Genomic DNA, 19,013 nt, shown 5'->3' with positions numbered 1-19,013 from the left:
AAAGTGTGTTCAGACTGCAGCTCTCCCAAATTGGAAAAAATGCCTCTAAATCACTAACAAAACAAAAATCTTTGAGTGAGTGAACGATGATGGAGTCCATCCCAGTCCAGAAAATATAAGAGCAGTCATAGATTTTCCGACTCCCTGGCACATTCATGATGTGTGAAGTCTACTCAAAATTTGTTTGTACTGCTGGCATTTCATAAAGAACTTTTGTACCAAGGCACTTCCCTTTCAAGAACTACTGCAGGGAGACACCAAATTTTCCTGGAACAAAGTGCAAGAAAGACCTTTCCTTGTCCTTAAGGAAGTGCTACAATCATCTCCAATTATAGCATTATATGATGAGAATGTCAAGACAGAGCTTCACACCAACACTAGCAGTTTTGGGATGGAGGCAGTTCTAGTACAAATTCAGGAAAGATGATAGCTTATGCTTCTGAATACTCTACAAGTCTATGATGAACTACTCTAAAACTGAGGAAGACTGCCTTTAAAATGGTGGGCCACCAACAAATTCTTTCCATATTTATTCAGCAAAGCGTTCATTCACTGTTACGAAGGATTACCACTCTCTCTGCTGGGTGACTAGCCTCAAGGATCCTTCATGTTGGCTGGTTAGCTGGGCACCACTTCTGAAGTACGTCGTCACAATAGTATGCAAAAAAGGATGCAAATGTAAGGACACTGACTGCCTTTCAAAGAATCCTTTGCCAGAAAACAGCAGCACAGACGAAATCTCAGTCATCACTGCATTAAATAACACTGCTGCTGAAAAGACTGAAGATCCAGCATTGCTGAAAATTATAAAAGTGTTGATGAATGAGGAACTGACAAAATTAAATGAAAATTAGTAAACAGAATTTTATAGAAGAGGACCTACAATGTAATGGGGCAGAAATGGTTGCTCATCATCTCAGTTCATCTCTAGCCACCTATCCTTACGTATTTCCATGACACTCCAACATCCGGTCCCTTGGCATTTGTGGATACTCCAGAAAAACTCAGATGCAGATATCACTGGCCTGGCCTGGTCTGTGTGTATGTGTATGTGGATATGTTGGTATGGGTCTTCAGTGTCCACGCGAAAACTGTTTGAGACAAGTGTCGGTAAAATACACTAAACAGGAGTATAAAACAGCATGTAAAATAAAAGTAACAGAAGTCAGAAAACTATATGCGTACCCGCACGGAATGACGTATTCCATCAATATTAGAACACTGACTAAACAGGAGGAAAAGGGTATAAGGGGCTAAAACAATATAGTAGATGAATGAGGTTGGCTGACTGCAAGAATAAAAAAGGAGGAGCCAGCCACTCTGCAACACACTAAAACCTCCAGCTTTAGAGCTTAGGCCAGAGCCCAGACAAATTACAGAAAGTTAAAACATTAGTCACACTCATCTCATAACCTGCTAAAATATAGGGCAGATCCCCACCAATATTTGCTTCTGCTCTTGCATCATGGTATAAAATGCACTCTGTTAAAATATGGTGTACAGAGATGTGCATGCCACAAACTGGGGATCCTGTTGTTGCAAAAAGCCATGTGTAAGAGGGCAGTTCCAATGTGAAGACGTGTGAGGGGTCACTTCATCCCAGCTGAGCAGGAAGAATACCACAACCGGATAGTTGACTTCACCAGCCTCAGCTTACTGTCTGTTTACTGCCAGCCATTCCTCATCCCACGACTACATGAACTTCCACTGTAGTGCAGGAAAGACAGCCTGCAAGGGAATAGGACACTGTGAAACATCCTGCCCTCTGCAGGCCACCTTGGCGGCCCAATCAACCTGTTCATTTCCCCGTATCCCTACATGATATAGCAACCAGCTGAATGACACCTGTTTTCCCTACCACTGGAGCAAGTATAGTTGGTGTTGTATCAGCAGGGCCAACTTCTCAGCTGGGTACACAGCCTGTAACTATTGTAAGAGAATTTGAACAGACGAGAAACCGTTTGCCCTGAATATGTCACTGACCTGGTCTCTACTGATCTGTTATACACTGACCTGGTCTCTACTGATCTGTTGTACACTATATGAATCACTGTAAGGAGTGCTAATGATAGTAGCACATGCCACTATTACCTCCAGGGCATCTGGTACAAATCCCACCTGCAACAGTGCCATTCCTGAAATTGGAATCGATCTCTTGAGAGGGTTCCCTAAGCTGACAAATGTCAATCAATGGGTAACAGTCTGCACTGACTATCTCACCCACTACACTATCACCAACACTGTGCCAACTTCAGAAGCCCAGAAATTGCAAAATACCTTGTAGAAGATATCATTCTGAAACAGAGAGCATCCAGTGTGACAATATCTAATCACAGGAAAGTTTTCTGTGCAGGACTAGTATCACAGGTAATTTCACATTGTGACATCACCCAAAGCATGACGACTCCATACCATCCACAGATGAACGCCCTCACAGAATGCTTTAATAAGACAATGGCAGATATGCTCTCAATACACATTAATGTTGAACAGAGAGACTGGTATACAGTGCTACACAGTGTGACATTAGCATACAACACAGCGAAGCAACACACTACAGGCTTCACACCTTTCTTTCCAGTCCATGGTCATGAAGCTGCTATGACAGTAGATACACTGTCCCCAGTTCTACTGGACAATAGCCAGGTTGACTATGTGGAACATCCCACCACTAAGGATGTTTCAATACTGACAATTGTGTTGTCAAAAATATCAGCACAAACAAATTATTTCACACCTACAGCTTAGCCAAAACTGATTATCCTTCTAGTTACAGAGCCAACAACAATATCTAATGAGGATAACAAGTTAAGTTATCACTATTTTATGAATAATTCAATAATTCAATCATACATGTTCTCAGAGGCAGAATACATTTCACAAACATATGCAAAGAAGTGATTTGAAAGGTTGGTTATAAAATTATACTTTGACAGTCTAGCAGATATGAGTATTGGGATTTGAACAACCAGGATAAAGACCAAGAGCACTATAACAGCCAGCACCAGCCTGTGAGGTACCCCAGGAGACTTGGCATAGATTTTTATGCCTGTGCGACAAGTAGAGCTATCATAAAAGTTACTAAAGTGCTACTTTGGGTTTTTTTTGCATCCTTAGCTGCTTGTTGGGTGTCACATATGAAGTCTAGGATTATGATCCTTCTTCACACCAAAAGCACAGAGACACTGTGCATGTCCTCTATATGAAGCCCTACTACAGCTGAGAGGTGCAGATCTACAGTTGAAGGTTCGAGGAAACAGAACACCCACTCAACGATAAAGCTTTGGCATGAGTGGTGGTCTTCAATACTGATCACAGTGATGAGGATGTAACATCAAAACCAGAACATTATAATGTACCAGCACCATGATACAGAAGGCCATTAACAAAATCTTAATCCAGGATGTAGTGGGAACTTCTGAAACAGTGGGTTCCTGTTTCTCCTGGAGAGGGAGAAATGCTATGCACTGTGGTGCATGCAGTGCAGCTCAGTGGTTATCATTACTGTTTGGCATGTTGCACATCATCAGTTCAAACTCCATCACCAGTAGTTATTTGATATTTAGTAAATATCATTTCTGGAATGTTCTTGAAATATATTATGTTTGTAATGTTTGTATAGTCTTGAATATTCAGTTTTTGTATAAATAGTTGCACTCTGCATTCTGTTCTTGCTGTATGCTGGTGTTGGTCATAAACTTGCTTTCAGTTCTAGTGTGTTGTATTTCATTGATGGCCCTGTTTTTTGATTTGGACTTGAGTGTGGTTACAACCAGACAGTAAGAAGATTTTTATGGTACTACTGCATGATCTTCAGTTATTAAGATTTCACGATTTTTGTTATTTCACTTGTGGCTCTGTTCCTCAAAACTAAAGCCTACTGGTATGTGCATAGTCTTAGAAAATCTTCAACATCAACACTTCAGTGATTATTCTCAGTCTTGAAATATATGCTGTGCACAGAAAAGATCACTAAATTTAAGAGAAATTGGATTTATTTCTATCTGTCTCAGGACTACAGTACACTGAGCATTTTTACTAAAATTACTATAATTTATTTCTGACTCTGGTTTAATACGAGTGAGACAAAAAATGTTAAAAATGGGTGAAATCTGGTTCACTGTTCACTTTAAGGGACAACAAACAACAGCAACATTATATGTAGTATTCTGTACAAACACTGCATGGCTGGACTGCCCCCCCCCCCCCCCCCCCCCCATCATCATCATCATCATCATCATCTCTATCTCTGTTACATTCCACATGACAGTCAACCATAGAGATTAAGTGGGAGCATGACTGTGATGCCTTTGTTATGATTTCAATATTGATTTGATTGTGGGTGCATTCGATGATTTTTCACCTCCCATAGCTACTGTCTTTTGTGGCACTCTGCAAAAAGTGCATTTGTCGTTTTGGAGAATGATCACTGCCCTTACCTACACACATAGAATACTCCTGCGATTCAAGAAGGCAATGCCTCTAAGATCTTGTACTAAAGTCTTCACCTCAGGAATGCAGTTAGTTGATATTACATTGTCCAGTCAAGGAGCAGAACACACACTGCACTGTTTTTTGTTTTTTGTTTTTGCTTAAAGGTCGGAATGGTTACCATTACATTACGAAATAAGGATAGTAATCACAGATTGAACTACTGACAACCTTGGGAGAGCCAGTCCTGACAAAACTCTACCATCTGATGAGAAAAATGTATGAGACAGGCGAAATACCCTCAGACTTCAAGAAGAATATAATAATCCCAATCCCAAAGAATGCAGGTGTTGACAGATGTGAAAATTACTGACCTATTAGTTTAATAAGTCACAGCTGCAAAATACTAACACGAATTCTTTACAGACAAATGGAAAAACTAGTAGAAGCCGACCTTGGGGAAGATCAGTTTGGATTCCGTAGAAATGTTGGAACACGTGAGGCAATACTGACCCTACAAATTATCTTAGAAGAAAGATTAAGGAAAGGCAAACCTACGTTTCTAGCATTTGTAGACTTAGAGAAAGCTTTTGACAATGTTGACTGGAATACTCTCTTTCAAATTCTGAAGGTGGAAGGGGTAAAATACAGAGAGCGAAAGGCTATTTACAATTTGTACAGAAGGCAGATGGCAGTTGTAAGAGTCGAGGGGTATGAAAGGGAAGCAGTGGTTGGGAAGGGAGTGAGACAGGGTTGTAGCCTATCCCCAATGTTATTCAATCTGTATATTGAGCAAGCAATAAAGGAAACAAAAGAAAAGTTCAGAGTAGGTATTAAAATCCATGGAGAACAAATAAAAACTTTGAGGCTCGCCGATGACATTGTAATTCTGTCAGAGACAGCAAAGGACTTGGAAGAGCAGCTGAACGGAATGAACAGTGTCTTGAAAGGAGGGTATAAGATGAACATCAACAAAAACAAAACGAGGATAATGGAATGTAGTCGAATTAAGTCGGGAATTAGATTGGGAAATGAGACACTTAAAGTAATAAAGGAGTTTTGCTATTTGGGGATCAAAATAACTGATGATGGTCGAAGTAGAGAGAATATAAAATGTAGACTGGCAATGGCAAGGAAAGCGTTTCTGAAGAAGAAAAATTTGTTAACATCGAGTATAGATTTAAATGTCAGGAAGTTGTTTCTGAAAGTATCTGTATGGAGTGTAGCCATGTATGGAAGTGAAACGTGGACGATAAATAGCTTAGACAAGAAGAGAATAGAAGCTTTTGAAATGTGGTGCTACAGAAGAATGCTGAAGATTAGATGGGTTGATCACATAACTAATGATGAGGTACTGAATAGAATTGGGGAAAATAGAAGCTTGTGGCACAACTTGACTAGAAGAAGGGATCGGTTGGTAGAACATGTTCTGAGACATCGAGGGATCACCAGTTTAGTATTGGAGGGCAGTGTGGAGGGTAAAAATCGTAGAGGGAGACCAAGAGATGAATACATTAAGCAGATTCAGAAGGATGTAGGTTGCAGTAGGTACTGGGAGATGGAGAAGCTTGCAAAGGATAGAGTAGCATGGAGAGCTGCATCTAACCAGTCTCAGGACTGAAGACCCCAACAACAACAACAACAACAACAACAACAACACAGATTAATAAGCTGCACAACGACTGCCAAACCTTTCAAGACGAATTTAGGAAGTTAATGTGGGCCTGCACAAAATGATGTGTCATGAGAATGTGCTTCACTGGCTAACAAAACATGTAAGCACTTCTTGAGATTTCCTCAACAAAGGCATTTCAGCTATTACCTTACAATATGATTCTTACCCTGTATGGATTCTTATTGCTCCCCCCCATCCCCCCCCAATTAAGAAAAGCACCAGTGTGCACACAACACTATTAAACCACAGAATCAGCTTGTTTCTATGTAGCTCTCCTGAACAACATACATAAGGGGGCATATCATGGAGCTTTCAGTTAATGGTATGAGGAGATGCACTGTGCACATAACTTTATAAAAATTACCTGATTACTTTATCAAAACTTTTAGAGTAGACCGTACAACTTCAAATCATAATTGGGAAAATCTTTTATTTTAGGTATTATGCATTTCTGATCAAACAATGTGGCTCTTTAAATACTCCTTGTGAATTGATTTCAGTTGTCTGTCTGTATAAATCCTCCACATGCAGACAAGATATTCCAAAGATATACCACCCCTAAACCCCAGAAAGACATCATCATGCAAAGAACTTACCAATGTGTATTTGGTCTTCGCGTGTACGAGTCTGATGATATGCTGGGACATACAGCATTAACAGAAAGAATAAGAACACAAAACATGCTACAAAACATCGTAGATATCGACGGCTGTGGCCATGATGGAACTCTGTGTGTGTGATCTGGCTGAGAGATGGGCGCACTTCATGTAGTTTGTGCACCCTCTCCATCTGGAACAGAAACAGTTTGGTTTAATGGCAGACATATATGTATACATGTCAGCACATCAAAAATGAAAATCAGGAGCTGCTTTCCACGAAAACAGAATAAAGGCCAAGTGAGTAGCAACACAAAAAAACACCTAAAAAGAGTGTTACCATGAATTTATTCTCAGACATATATTTAGTCAGAACCACAGAAACTAGATTATTCAGCTGAATATGAGCAAAAGTTACAATGAGGAATCCCCCCCAGATTTTTTTTGTAGTTTACGTATGATGCGTTAAAAATATGCATCAAAATAAACTTGTCTATTGTCTAATATAGGTTTCCTGAATCAACCTTGCAGTATTAAATATTACGAGGTGTTTTACCCATGGTGCAGATGTAAACATTATGCTACGCTACAGGGCTATCTGTTAGAATAACCTTTGTTTGGCATTGATATTTGCTGGTTTCACCAACTCACTAAATTAGGCCTATAACCATCCAGGCTAATTTACACCTTAGGCTACACTACAGATAAGTCTGTCAACATGATTAGTATTTCAGAGAACACACTCTAACCTATGAAAAGGGATGAAGAAGAAAGTAGTGATAACTTACAAAGTACATAAAACAAAGAGGCTGTGAAAGTAAAAATCCAGGTAAACTGCTTTTATTCATTCTTTGATAACCAGAATTTAAGCAATCAGTAATTGGTATAAGCATAAAACAGGTAAAGTTAAATTTTTTGATAGAACTGAAGATACTGTAGATCAACAGGACAATTTGTATCCTCAGTTAGCCAGCTACTGTTAAAAATATGAAGATTCTCTAGAAGTGTCTTCAGATTAGGGATGTTTTCTTTATTCAGCTCCATCTTAAAGTCTGACAAAGACGTTTCCCACATTTTACAAAATGGAGGGCAAGTACAAGAATTTTACATAAAGTCTGATGTAATATCAGTATCAGTTGATCGACTGGTAACTAATGTTACAAAATTTCAGCTTACATGAAATGCAGTGTAGTTAGTTATTTACTCCAGACAACAATTGCGTGTCTGAATTTATACATTTTTTATATAATTGCACAGCATTTAAGAATAACTCTCAATTGGCTGGGAAGAAGTCGCAGTAACAAAACTACTGGTACAAAACAATTGGCAATTAGAGCACCACATTTCAATAAAGTAGTAAGATTATTTGAGTTATTTTACAAAATAAAGGGACTGGTACATGAATGCATGGTTTTACAGCAATATGATAAAATTCTCTCAAGCTTCCAGCAAAATGATGTCATTTAAAATCCATGAGCTGTTGGAAGAGCACCATCTAGCCATTCTCAAGTAGTGATTGCTGTGCGGTTGCTGCCACCATCCTTATACTGGGTCTCTCACCTAAGAGTTGTCAGAGCCATTTACTCTGGTGTTTCAGCAGATATTTGCAATTTAATTCGCGCAATGTGTAGCTGGATTAGCAAAAACAAAATTACTTTTAAAGCAAATCTTTACATGCCTGTTCAATACAGCAGTATACAGTTAGTCCAGTACAATATTCAGTTTAGTGATATGTATCAAGAGAGACAGTGCTACCACCGATTTCTTAGGAAAGCATAGACGGAAACACCAACAATGCGCACAGTCTTTCCAACACAAAACTATCCATACCTACTTGGTATGCTAGCATTCTGAGGCCTGTATCATCTTTCACTGGCCAACTAGGATGACACAAAGCAGCTCGAATTTTTGCCATTATGTGGCTCAGTAACAGGAAAGACTATATGGCTCCAAAGGAGGCAAACAATCGATTTAGTTGTCAGGTCTCCAGCAAAGATAAAACAGATTATTCCAGTGAAATGTGATGTAGGCCTTAGCACGCCAGTAATGTACACAATACTGCGTGGGTGTGGACAGATTTGTAATGGAAAGACTGTGTACACTATTGGAACAGTGGCATGTAGAACATACGACATGTTTCCGCCTACAGGATCCTGAGGAATCAACAGTAACCGAGCATGCTCTAGGAAACAAACACTGAATTGTATTTGGTATAAGATTTATTATTAAATGGGCAACTGGTTTCTGGGATAGCTTAATCAAAGCGACTGAGACTGAAATTTCTGAAAATGCCCTAAATAAATGTGACGGGCTGCAGTTAAGCACAACTTGGGACTCACTCACTGGAAGGTTGAATGAGGCACAGTTGTTTTGCAACCAGAACATTATATTATATGGCACTGGACTGGCCATCAGCGACATCACGGGTATAAAGGATGCCCCACAAGGGATGGCAAATATTTAGGGCTATGAAAGGACCTATCATTCGAAGCAAGTAAGTCCAGTAAAGATGGGCTCTAAAATGCATAACTTAAGAGTTCTGTGCACTCGTTCAGCACAACTATGTTTCACAGTAGCGGAGATGAATGATTGCTTGTTGCTCTCAAGGTACGCAATTTAGAGCCCATGTTTACTGGACTTTTTCTCCCTTATTTTTGTCCATATGACCTCTTCCCAAAATATGAAAAGCAAAGAACTTGCAGAAAAAGAGAACTGTTGGTTGGTTGGTTTGTGGGGATTAAAGGGACCAGACTGCTACGGTCATCGGTCCCTTTTCCAAATACTAAAAACACCCACAGAGAATAAAAACGATAAGACAGACGACACAGAACAAGAGAAACGTAGACAAAGATGAGACAAGACGAACTAAAATCACACAGAGTGTGACGGTGGTTGGCCGACCATACAAACAAAAAGGGAAAAGCCAACCACCGACAAACACATGGGAGGAAAAAAAAACAGACAAATCGTAGGCCATAGGCCAGAATCAACAGAAAAAACTCACACACTTACATTAAGCGATAAAATCCCCCTGCCAAAAATAAAACACAGAACTATGTCCGCTATGGAAGAGTCGTCAGATAAAAGCGCAGAGAGCGTATCAGGCAGCGCAAAAGTCTGCCTGGGCACAGTTAAAAGGGCGCACTCCAACAGAATATGGACCACCGTCAAGGACGCCCCACAACGACAAAGAGGGGGATCCTCACGACACAGTAAATAACTGTGCGTGAGTCAGGTGTGGCCAATGCAGAGCCGACAAAGGACGACTGATTACCTGCGGTTGGCTCGCATGGATGACCACCACACAGTAGTCGTCTCCTTGATAAGGTGGAGTTTGTTTGGCACGGGCAGGTTGCACCAATCAGTGTCCCATAAACCGAAAACTTTGCGGCGTAATAGTGCCCGCAAATCAGTCACCGGGAGGCTAATCTCCAGAGATGGTGCACTAGTGGCCTCTTTCGCCAGGCAGTCAACAGTTTCATTTCCGGGTATCCCAACATGGCCCAGATCTGCCGCAATGGGCAAGAGTATGCAGAGACTCCTGGATAGCCATCACCAGACGAGAACGAGGGAAACACTGGTCGAGAGCTGGTAAACCACTCAGGAAATCGCTACAGATAACGAATGACTCACCTGAGCAGGAGCGGATATACTCTAGGGCACGAAAGATGGCGACCAGCTCAGCAGTGTAAACACTGCAAGCCAGTCGACAACGAACATTGTTCAGAATGGTCCCCTAGAGTTAGTGCATAACTGACACGACCAGCAACCATCGAACTGTCGGTATAGACAACGCCAGAGCCCTGATACGTGGCCAGGATGGAATAAAAGCGGCGTCGGAAGGCCTCCGGAGGGACTGAGTCCCTTGGGCCCTGTACCAAATCGAGCTGAAGGCAAGGGCGAGGCACACACCATGGGTGTGTACGCAGAGGGGCCCGGAAAGGAGGTGGTACAAGAAAACACCCAGCCTGTAGAGAAGCTGTTTGACGTGGACGGCGATCGGACAACCCGACCGGGGCCGACGTTCTGGCAGACGGACGACTGACTGCGGGAACAGGACACGATAATTTGGATGCCCGGGTAAGCTAAACACATGGGCAGCATAAGCAGCCAGTAATTGTTGGCATCGTAACCGCAGTGGAGGGACACCTTCTCAACAAGTATGCTGTCCACAGGGCTGGTCCGGAAGGCACCAGTGGCAAGGCGTATCCCGCTGTGGAGGATTGGGTCCAGCAGCCGCAACGCACATGGGGATGCTGAGCCATAAACCAGACTCCCATAGTCCAGACGGGACTGGATTAATGCCTGGTAAAGCCGTAGGAGAATAGATAGGTCAGCGCCCCACCTGGTGTGGCTCAGGCATCGCAGAGCATTTAGATGCCGCCAACACGCCTGTTTAAGCTGCCGAATATGAGGCAACCAAGTCAACCGGGCATCAAAAACCACCCCCAAAAACCTATGTAACTCCACCACTGTAAGAAGCTCGCCGTCAAGATAAAGCCGCGGCTCCGTGTGAACAGTGCGTCGCCGGCAGAAATGCATAACACAGGTCTTGGCTGCTGAAAACTGAAAACCACACGCTACAGCCCAAGACTGCGCCTTGCGGATTGCGCCCTGTAGCTGACGTTCAGCAGCTGCAATGCCAATAGAGCTGTAGTAAAGGCAGAAGTCGTCAGCATACAGGGAAGCGGAGACGGCCACAGCGAGCCCGTTAATGGCTATTAAAAACAGACAGACACTTAGAACAGAACCCTGCGGCACACCGTTCTCCTGGACTTGGGAGGAACTATATGAGGCCGCGACGTGCACGCGGAAGGTACGATACGACAGAAAATTGCGGATATAGATCGGCAGAGGGCCCCGAAGGCCCCATCCATCAAGCCTAGAAAGGATGTGATGACGCCACATCATATCATACGCCTTCCGCATGTCGAAAAAGACAGCGACCAGATGCTGACGGCGGGCAAAGGCAGTACGGATGGCCGACTCCAGACTCACCAGATTGTCAGCAGCGGAGCGGCCTTTACGGAACCCACCCTGAGACGGAGCCAGAAGGCCCCGAGACTCCAGTACCCAATTCAAGTGCCGGCTCACCATCCGTTCATGCAACTTGCAAAGAACGTTGGTGAGGCTAATGGGACGGTAGCTGTCCACCTCCAAAGGGTTCTTCCCCAGTTTCAGAATGGGGACAACAAGACTTTCCTGACATTGCGATGGAAACTCACCCTCGACCCAAATGCGGTTGTAAAGGTCGAGGAGGCGTCGCTGGCAGTCCACTGAAAGGTGTTTCAGCATCTGAGAGTGGATGCTATCTGGGCCAGGAGCGGTATCAGGACAAGCGGCGAGAGCACTGCGGAATTCCCACTCACTGAATGGAACATTGTACAATTCAGGATGGTGGGTGCGAAAAGAAAGACACCGACGTTCTATCCGCTCTTTAATGGAGCGGAAACCCAAGGGGTAGTTGGCAGAAGCAGAATTCAGAGCAAAGTGCTCTGTCAAGCGGTTTGCAATGACGTCGGAGTCAGTACAAACTGCTCCACTCAGTGAGAGCGCAGGAACGCTGACAGGGGTCTGATAGCCACAGAGACGGCGAACCTTGGCCCAGACCTGCAATGGAGTGACATGGAGGCTAATGGTGGACACATACCGCTCCCAGCACTACTGCTTGCGTTGGCGGATAATGCGGCAGGCTCACGCACGCAGCCGTTTGAAGGTGATAAGGTGTTCGATTGAGAGGTGTTGCTTGTAACGCTGGAGCGCCCGCCGGCGAGCTTTAATCGCTTCAGCGATCTCAGGCGACCACCAAGGCACAGTCCGCCGCCGAGGGGACCCAGAAGAACGGGGAATGGCAGATTCAGCAGCAGTAACGATGCCGGTGGTGACCGACTGAACCACTGCATCAATGTCATCGTTAGAGAGAGGCTCAATAGCACCAGTGGAGGAGAACAAGTCCCAGTCAGCCTTATTCAGAGCCCATCTGCTAGGGCGCCCAGACGACTGACGCTGTGGCAGTGACAGAAAGATCGGAAAGTGGTCACTACCACAAAGGTCGTCATGCACTCTCCAATGGACAGATGGTAAGAGGCTAGGGCTACAGATCGAAAGGTCAGTGGCGGAGTATGTGCCATGCGCCACACTGAAGTGTGTGAAGGCACCATCATTTAGTATCGAGAGATCGAGCTGCGCCAATAAATGCTCAATGATGGCGCCTCGACCTGTTGCCACCGACCCACCCCACAGATGGTTATGGGCGTTAAAGTCGCCCAGTAACAAGAAAGGTGGCGGCAATTGGGCTATCAGAGCAGCCAGGACATGCTGCGAGACATCACCATCCGGTGGAAGGTAAAGACTGCAGACACTAACAGCCTGTGGCGTCCACACCCGAACAGCGACAGCCTCTAAAGGTGTTAGGAGAGGTACAGACTCGCTGTGAAGAGAGTTCAGGACATATATGCAGACCCCACCAGACACCCTTTCGTAAGCTGCCCGGTTGTTATAATAACCCCGGTAGCCACGGAAGGCGGTGGTTCGCATTGCCGGAAACCAAGTTTCCTGCAGAGCAATGCAGAGGAAAGGGTGAAGGCTGATAAGTTGGCGGAGCTCAGCTAGATGGTGCAAGAAACCGCTGCAGTTCCACTGGAGGATGGTGTTGTCCATGGCTGAGAAAGGCGTAACGGGACTAGGAAGGGAGATTACGCCGCTGGGTCACCTGCTGCCTCAGATTTAGCACCTGTGATAGTGCTTTCCATGGCGTCGGTGGGATGGCTGCCACCATGAGTTCCTTGGGCTGAGAGCTCTTCTTGGGTTTCTCACGCCGTTCTTTGGGTCGCACTGGCTGGGAGGGCTTCACCGATTCAGTCTCCGGGACGGAGGAGGATCGCGGAGCCCTACGATCAGCTGATTGCGGGCACTTACGCCACTGTCGGTCGTCAGCCTTCTCGCTGGCGGAAACCTGGGAAGGGAGGGACCCAAGGGACCCCTTGCGAGAAGCTGAAGAAGTTGGACACTTCTCCAGCTTAGAAGTGGGGACGGACGTCCCCGATGGGTGGGATGGTGTTGCTCCTGAGGTAGGTGGCACAGGAGCAACCCGGTGGGTAGGGCCCCCCACTGGCGAGGGGGCAGGAAGCGTTGTACTACTCGTCGATCCGGCCACAATTGGAGAAACAGACGGGGCTAGCACAGATGTTGTAGCAGCAGCGTAGGAAGATGTCATTCTCACAGGATGGAGTCGGTCGTATTTCCTTTTGGCCTCAGTATAGGTTAGTCGGTCCAGGGTCTTGTATTCCATGATTTTACGCTCTTTCTGGAAAATTCGGCAGTCTGGTGAGCAAGGTGAAGGGTACTCCCCGCAGTTGACACAGATGGGAGGCGGGGCACATGGAGTATTGGGATGTGATGGGTGTCCGCAATCTCGACATGTGAGGCTGGAAGTACAGCGAGAAGACATATGGCTGAACTTCCAGCACTTAAAGCACCGCATCGGGGGAGGGATATAGGGCTTAACGTCACATGGGTAGACCATCACCTTGACCTTTTCCGGTAATGTAGCCCCTTCGAAGGCCAAGATGAAGACACCGGTAGCAATCTGATTTTCCTTTGGAACCCAATGAACGCGCCGGACGAAATGTACACCTCGGCGCTCTAAATTGGCACACAGCTCTTCATCAGACTGCAAAAGAAGATCCCTATGGTAAATAACTCCCTGGACCATATTTAAACTCTTATGAGGTGTGATCGTAACGGCAACATCCCTCAACTTGTCACAAGCGAGTAACCGTCGTGACTGGTACAAACTAAGAAGTGGGACGAATAACTGCTACTGCCATCCTGAGACTTACGTTCCTCCCACAGTGTGGCCAGAGAGGGGGACGTTTTCGGATTGTACTTCTGAGCGTTAAACTGAGCCCGAGAATGCTTAGAGACTGCTGGCGGCTGGCCTCCAGCAAGAGACGATGTACCACGCTTCATTGCGGGTCATCTGCCCTGATGCCACCTACTCCGACCAAGGGCCCTCCCCACGGGTGCCACCCAGCCACGGCAAGAGCCACCTGGCAGGATGGCCATTGCCGGGAGTCCCGATACCCCAGGAGGATAGGCATCTACTCCTTGACATACGTGGGGAGTTAACGGCGCAGGCATCAGTAGAGCGATCCCTGAGTCAGGGGGCTACAACCAACAGGGCACATGGCGGCCCCACCACAACGGACTGGCTACCGTGCTGGATGTTAGGTAACATGTGGTCCATGGTCGCCATCGGTGCAGAAAGAGGCACAGCACAGTGCAAGGTGTAAGCTGCACACAGAAACAGAGTCATGCCCAAGAGATGGACAGCGGACAGGACTGCAATTCAACGGTGTATAAGCTGGCGAAAGGTCTGATCGCAAGATGGACACAATGCACCAAGTAAGGCGCCCTTCCCCAATCGGCTTGCTCTTCGGAAAATTTTGAGAGATGGGGACCATCATATAAGGCCGAAAAGTTTGAGACTCCTTTTAGTCGCCTCTTACGACAGGCAGGAATACCGCGGGCCTATTCTAACCCCCGAACCTGCAGGGGGTAAAAGAGATTTGTTCCACAGTATCAAAAACGATCAATGCTCATATCTCTTATGGTATGAATTTGATAGTCCACATTTACTTTACTTTTCTTTGTTGCTTCCATTGATCATAACTGCCATATTCCTGAGTACTGACCATTTCAACTTTGACACCCTGTATAAGGATGGCAGCAGCAACATCATGATGTTACTGCCACCATTTGACAATAGCCAAGCACTACTCAGTTTCAAGCTCATGAATTTTAAACTTCTTGACTTAGTTGAAAGCAAGAGAGAATTTTATCAATAGGGATTGATATTCTGTTGAACTTTGTTTGATTCGCTAACACTACTATAAGCAATGCAATAACTGATAATCTGCGTAATTTGCGCTTGTCAAATAGCATATAGCTCAGTCAACGAAGACAAAAAAAATGGCGATTAGGGGAAAAAATTCATGTTGTCGCACATTTTTGTATAGTGGTGGTGGTGGTGGTGGTGGGGGGGGGGGGGGGGGGGGAGTGTCATGAACAACATACTAAAAATCCTGATCTGTAGGGCATGAGTGTGGGGAGGGGGGCACATTTAAATATCACATCTTTTAAAAGTTTTTCTTGAATAACTCAAATGCATCATGCAAGCTTCAGCTCTTCCACCATCTAAAGAGGTCCAAAAGGTTAAATTGGCTCTCTCTGGCACAGCAGGAGGCAAACTTGGTGTCATGGAACTTCAAACATTTGAACACCCCAGAAGAAATGCATTATGGCACATTACTGCCCCTGACTTTAACATAATCGATCCCATTCCCTCTGACGTATTAACACCCACCACACCAGATATACTGTGGATGTGTGTTAAATGGCTTCATTCTGTGCAGACCACTCCACTAGTGTTAGCAGTTCCCCAGTGGAAGGGATTTATGCAGCCTCTCAGTAACACAATTAGTGTTGAAAGAAGCGCAGTAAATTTCCTAACGTTCATCAATTCACCACCAAATAACTACAATCCAGTGTACACAGATTTACAATACACTGCTAGCAATAGCCAGCTGCAAGGTACCATAATTTGTCTCGTTACTTTCGACCAGCCACTATGCATAAAGGATTGAGAAATCCAGTGTGGGATAATATCTGTGAGATTTGGAGGATTTCATACACTCAAATCGTTTGTGGGGTGCACTGATCACACAATGGCATGGCCTGGGCTGAAAGAAGTGTTAAGCTTAGTTTATGCCACAAATTCTGTTGAAAAGATGTTAACTGGACAACAGAGGTATTGGAGAACACCTGCTTGTTCAAGTGTTTTATCTCTGATCATTCAGGATGATGCCAGTGTCTCAGAGGAAGGAAAGAAGAGTTTTATCAGCATTTTTAGCAACAAAGAAGATCTTACTGTACAAAAAATTGATGGAGATGATTGTATGGCATCACTTTCAAATAAATTTAAGAATTAGCTGGCTCGTCACACAATGGACCTACTGCTACTTTGTGAGTTGAGTATTTCAATATTGTTTCATTAATGAACAAGTTAATAGATTTTGAATGTCATGGTAATGGAAATGGCTACTTGGAATGTGTTCAGAAAATGATACCTTTCTTTCATGCAAGTGGTAATTTTCAGTATGCAAAATGTGCATATCTTTACATGCAAGATATGATAGCATTAAAAACTAGCCGGCCAGATGCGTTCAAGGATTTGCAGCTAAGGATTATTTCACCATAAATCGAACTGCATCTTCTTGGGTAGGGGTTTGGTCAGACATGACCATAGAACAGACTAACATGCTCCATTAAAAGCTCAGGTGGTTTGGCATGAGGAGGAGTCATAACTAACTCTGTTCTTGCAAAGTTAGTTGGAGGATCTCCTGGAGCGGCCACCATCTGCTCAGCATTAGAGGGGTTTACTGGAGTGACTTTATTAAGTGGGGACCAGCATGTTGATCTCAGAGTGTCATGCAAATTAGGGATGGACAAGGCTGGGCAATGGTCTATGACTGGTTCAGTGACCGTCCCCCTTTTTCAAAAATGAATTCACTAATGTCTCTCTTGACAGGGATAACCAGAAACTCAAAAATAAATAGTTACCAAGCGCTAGAAATTGGTTCCAGAACCATGCAGAGTCATGTTGGTTGTAATTTTGGTGACAAAAAACAGTTTAAGAAGAATGTGGTTATGTCTTTGGCAGGTGCCATGGTACACATACAAATAGTGCAACATGGCTCGATCTGGAAGAAGAAGAAGAAGGTGGTTGTGATGACTATACAGTTGTTGACCTTTTGAAATTTACAAATTGAAAATAAGATGACGTTTTATAATAACCAATGTATGTTTTCTGTTATTTTCAAGTTCATTTGGCATTAAACACTAATTTACACCAGTAAAATGCTTTTTTTTTTTGTGTGCGTCTTTTACACCTCTAGTAATGCAGAAACTATTAGTCCTACAGAAAAAATTAATAGGAGTTTTTTTTGTAGGAAATTCAATGTACTTTAATTTTTTACTGGGAAACAGTTTTGTTAGAAGCCATGGTTTTTGAGTTATTCAAGGAAAAAAAATGAACAAGTGCCCTTTAATCCCCACCCCAATGCTCACACCCTACAGGTCCGGATTTTTAGTATGTTGTTCATGACACTTCGCCCTACCATTCTACAAAAACTTGCGACTACACAATTTTTTTTCCCCTAATTTTCCTTCGTTGACTGGGCTAGTTGTAGGAAATGTCAGAATAGCTGAATGTCACTTCAAAGTTTCCTGAATAATTCTAACAATTTTTTTTGTGCATCACAATGTGTACATGCCTCACTACTAACCCTGTAAGAGAGGACAGGCTATCATTGCTACTTAATTTTGTTTGTCAGTAAATGTCATAAGGCTTGCCATTTACAAGATGGAGAAAACTACATACCTATCTTTGGATAGGTGGCATTTATTGTGAAGCTGGTGAGCAAACACACAAAAATAAGCATGTAACAAGTTTCAACAAAAGACTGACATAGTGTCTCCGTATAAATATAGTGGAAGTAACAAATCGTACATAAAGTAATAACGCTATTTTGCTTACCTACTGAGTAATAATGTCCATTACAATCATAAGGATTATTTAATAAATAATAATAATTCACCTTTTATTTTAATTTATGACTGTACTTATGAAGTAGCATCCATATCAATGGGGATTGCTGGCTTGGAGCACATTACTCCAAAAATAACTCAACTTAATATTCTCATTTTACTATTTAAAAAAACAATAATAATAATAAGAGAAGTGAAGTAGCACTATGTGTTTGAAGCTGATAAACACTAAATTCAAAGATAGGAACTATCTTCACAAGAGAAATTAGTAAATTTTGTAAGGGATAGTTCCTTTACAACAAGATGACAGTACACTGCTCAGATTTCAAGTCAGCTACACAAAATTATGCAAGAAAATTCATTATCGTAACAAGGTCTAGTGTTGCATGAACTTTTCAGACCTAATCCGATTGTTTATGTGTTAACTTTCGGCAAATCAGTGCGTCTTTATTTGAAAAAAAAATAGTGTTCCCTGACACTAAAGGAAAATTGTCAAACGTTCAGTAGAGTGGTTCCAGTCTTACCTGGAAAAAAGGGTCTGAAAGATAGGGATATTTCACGTCTGCTGATGAAAAATTCTTGGTAAAACAACTGTCAAAGATGACACGTATAAACATGGGTGTACCAGCATATTGCGTTTGATTCTGGTTTCAAAGGATATTGAAGGTTCAATTCTATTTTTAATGGTTATCAATGACTTT

At 43.5% G+C, this 19,013-nt stretch overlaps 1 protein-coding gene across 2 annotated transcripts in view; it reads right to left on the bottom strand.

The window, feature by feature from the left end:
- LOC126297804 (beta-1,3-galactosyltransferase 1-like) overlaps nt 1–19,013 on the bottom strand; it is a 92,660-nt gene that overhangs the window by 65,733 nt on the left and 7,914 nt on the right. For both annotated transcript variants that reach the window (XM_049989009.1, XM_049989008.1), the window contains exon 2: nt 6,703–6,895. In XM_049989009.1, coding sequence (XP_049844966.1) covers nt 6,703–6,895 — 193 coding nt within the window. The remainder of the gene's footprint in view (nt 1–6,702; nt 6,896–19,013) is intronic.

The sequence above is a fragment of the Schistocerca gregaria genome, chromosome X (assembly GCF_023897955.1).
Source record: "Schistocerca gregaria isolate iqSchGreg1 chromosome X, iqSchGreg1.2, whole genome shotgun sequence".
NCBI lineage: Eukaryota > Metazoa > Arthropoda > Insecta > Orthoptera > Acrididae > Schistocerca > Schistocerca gregaria.
The sequence above is the reverse complement of the archived record's forward strand: the minus strand, read 5'-3'. Positions and strand labels throughout refer to the sequence as shown.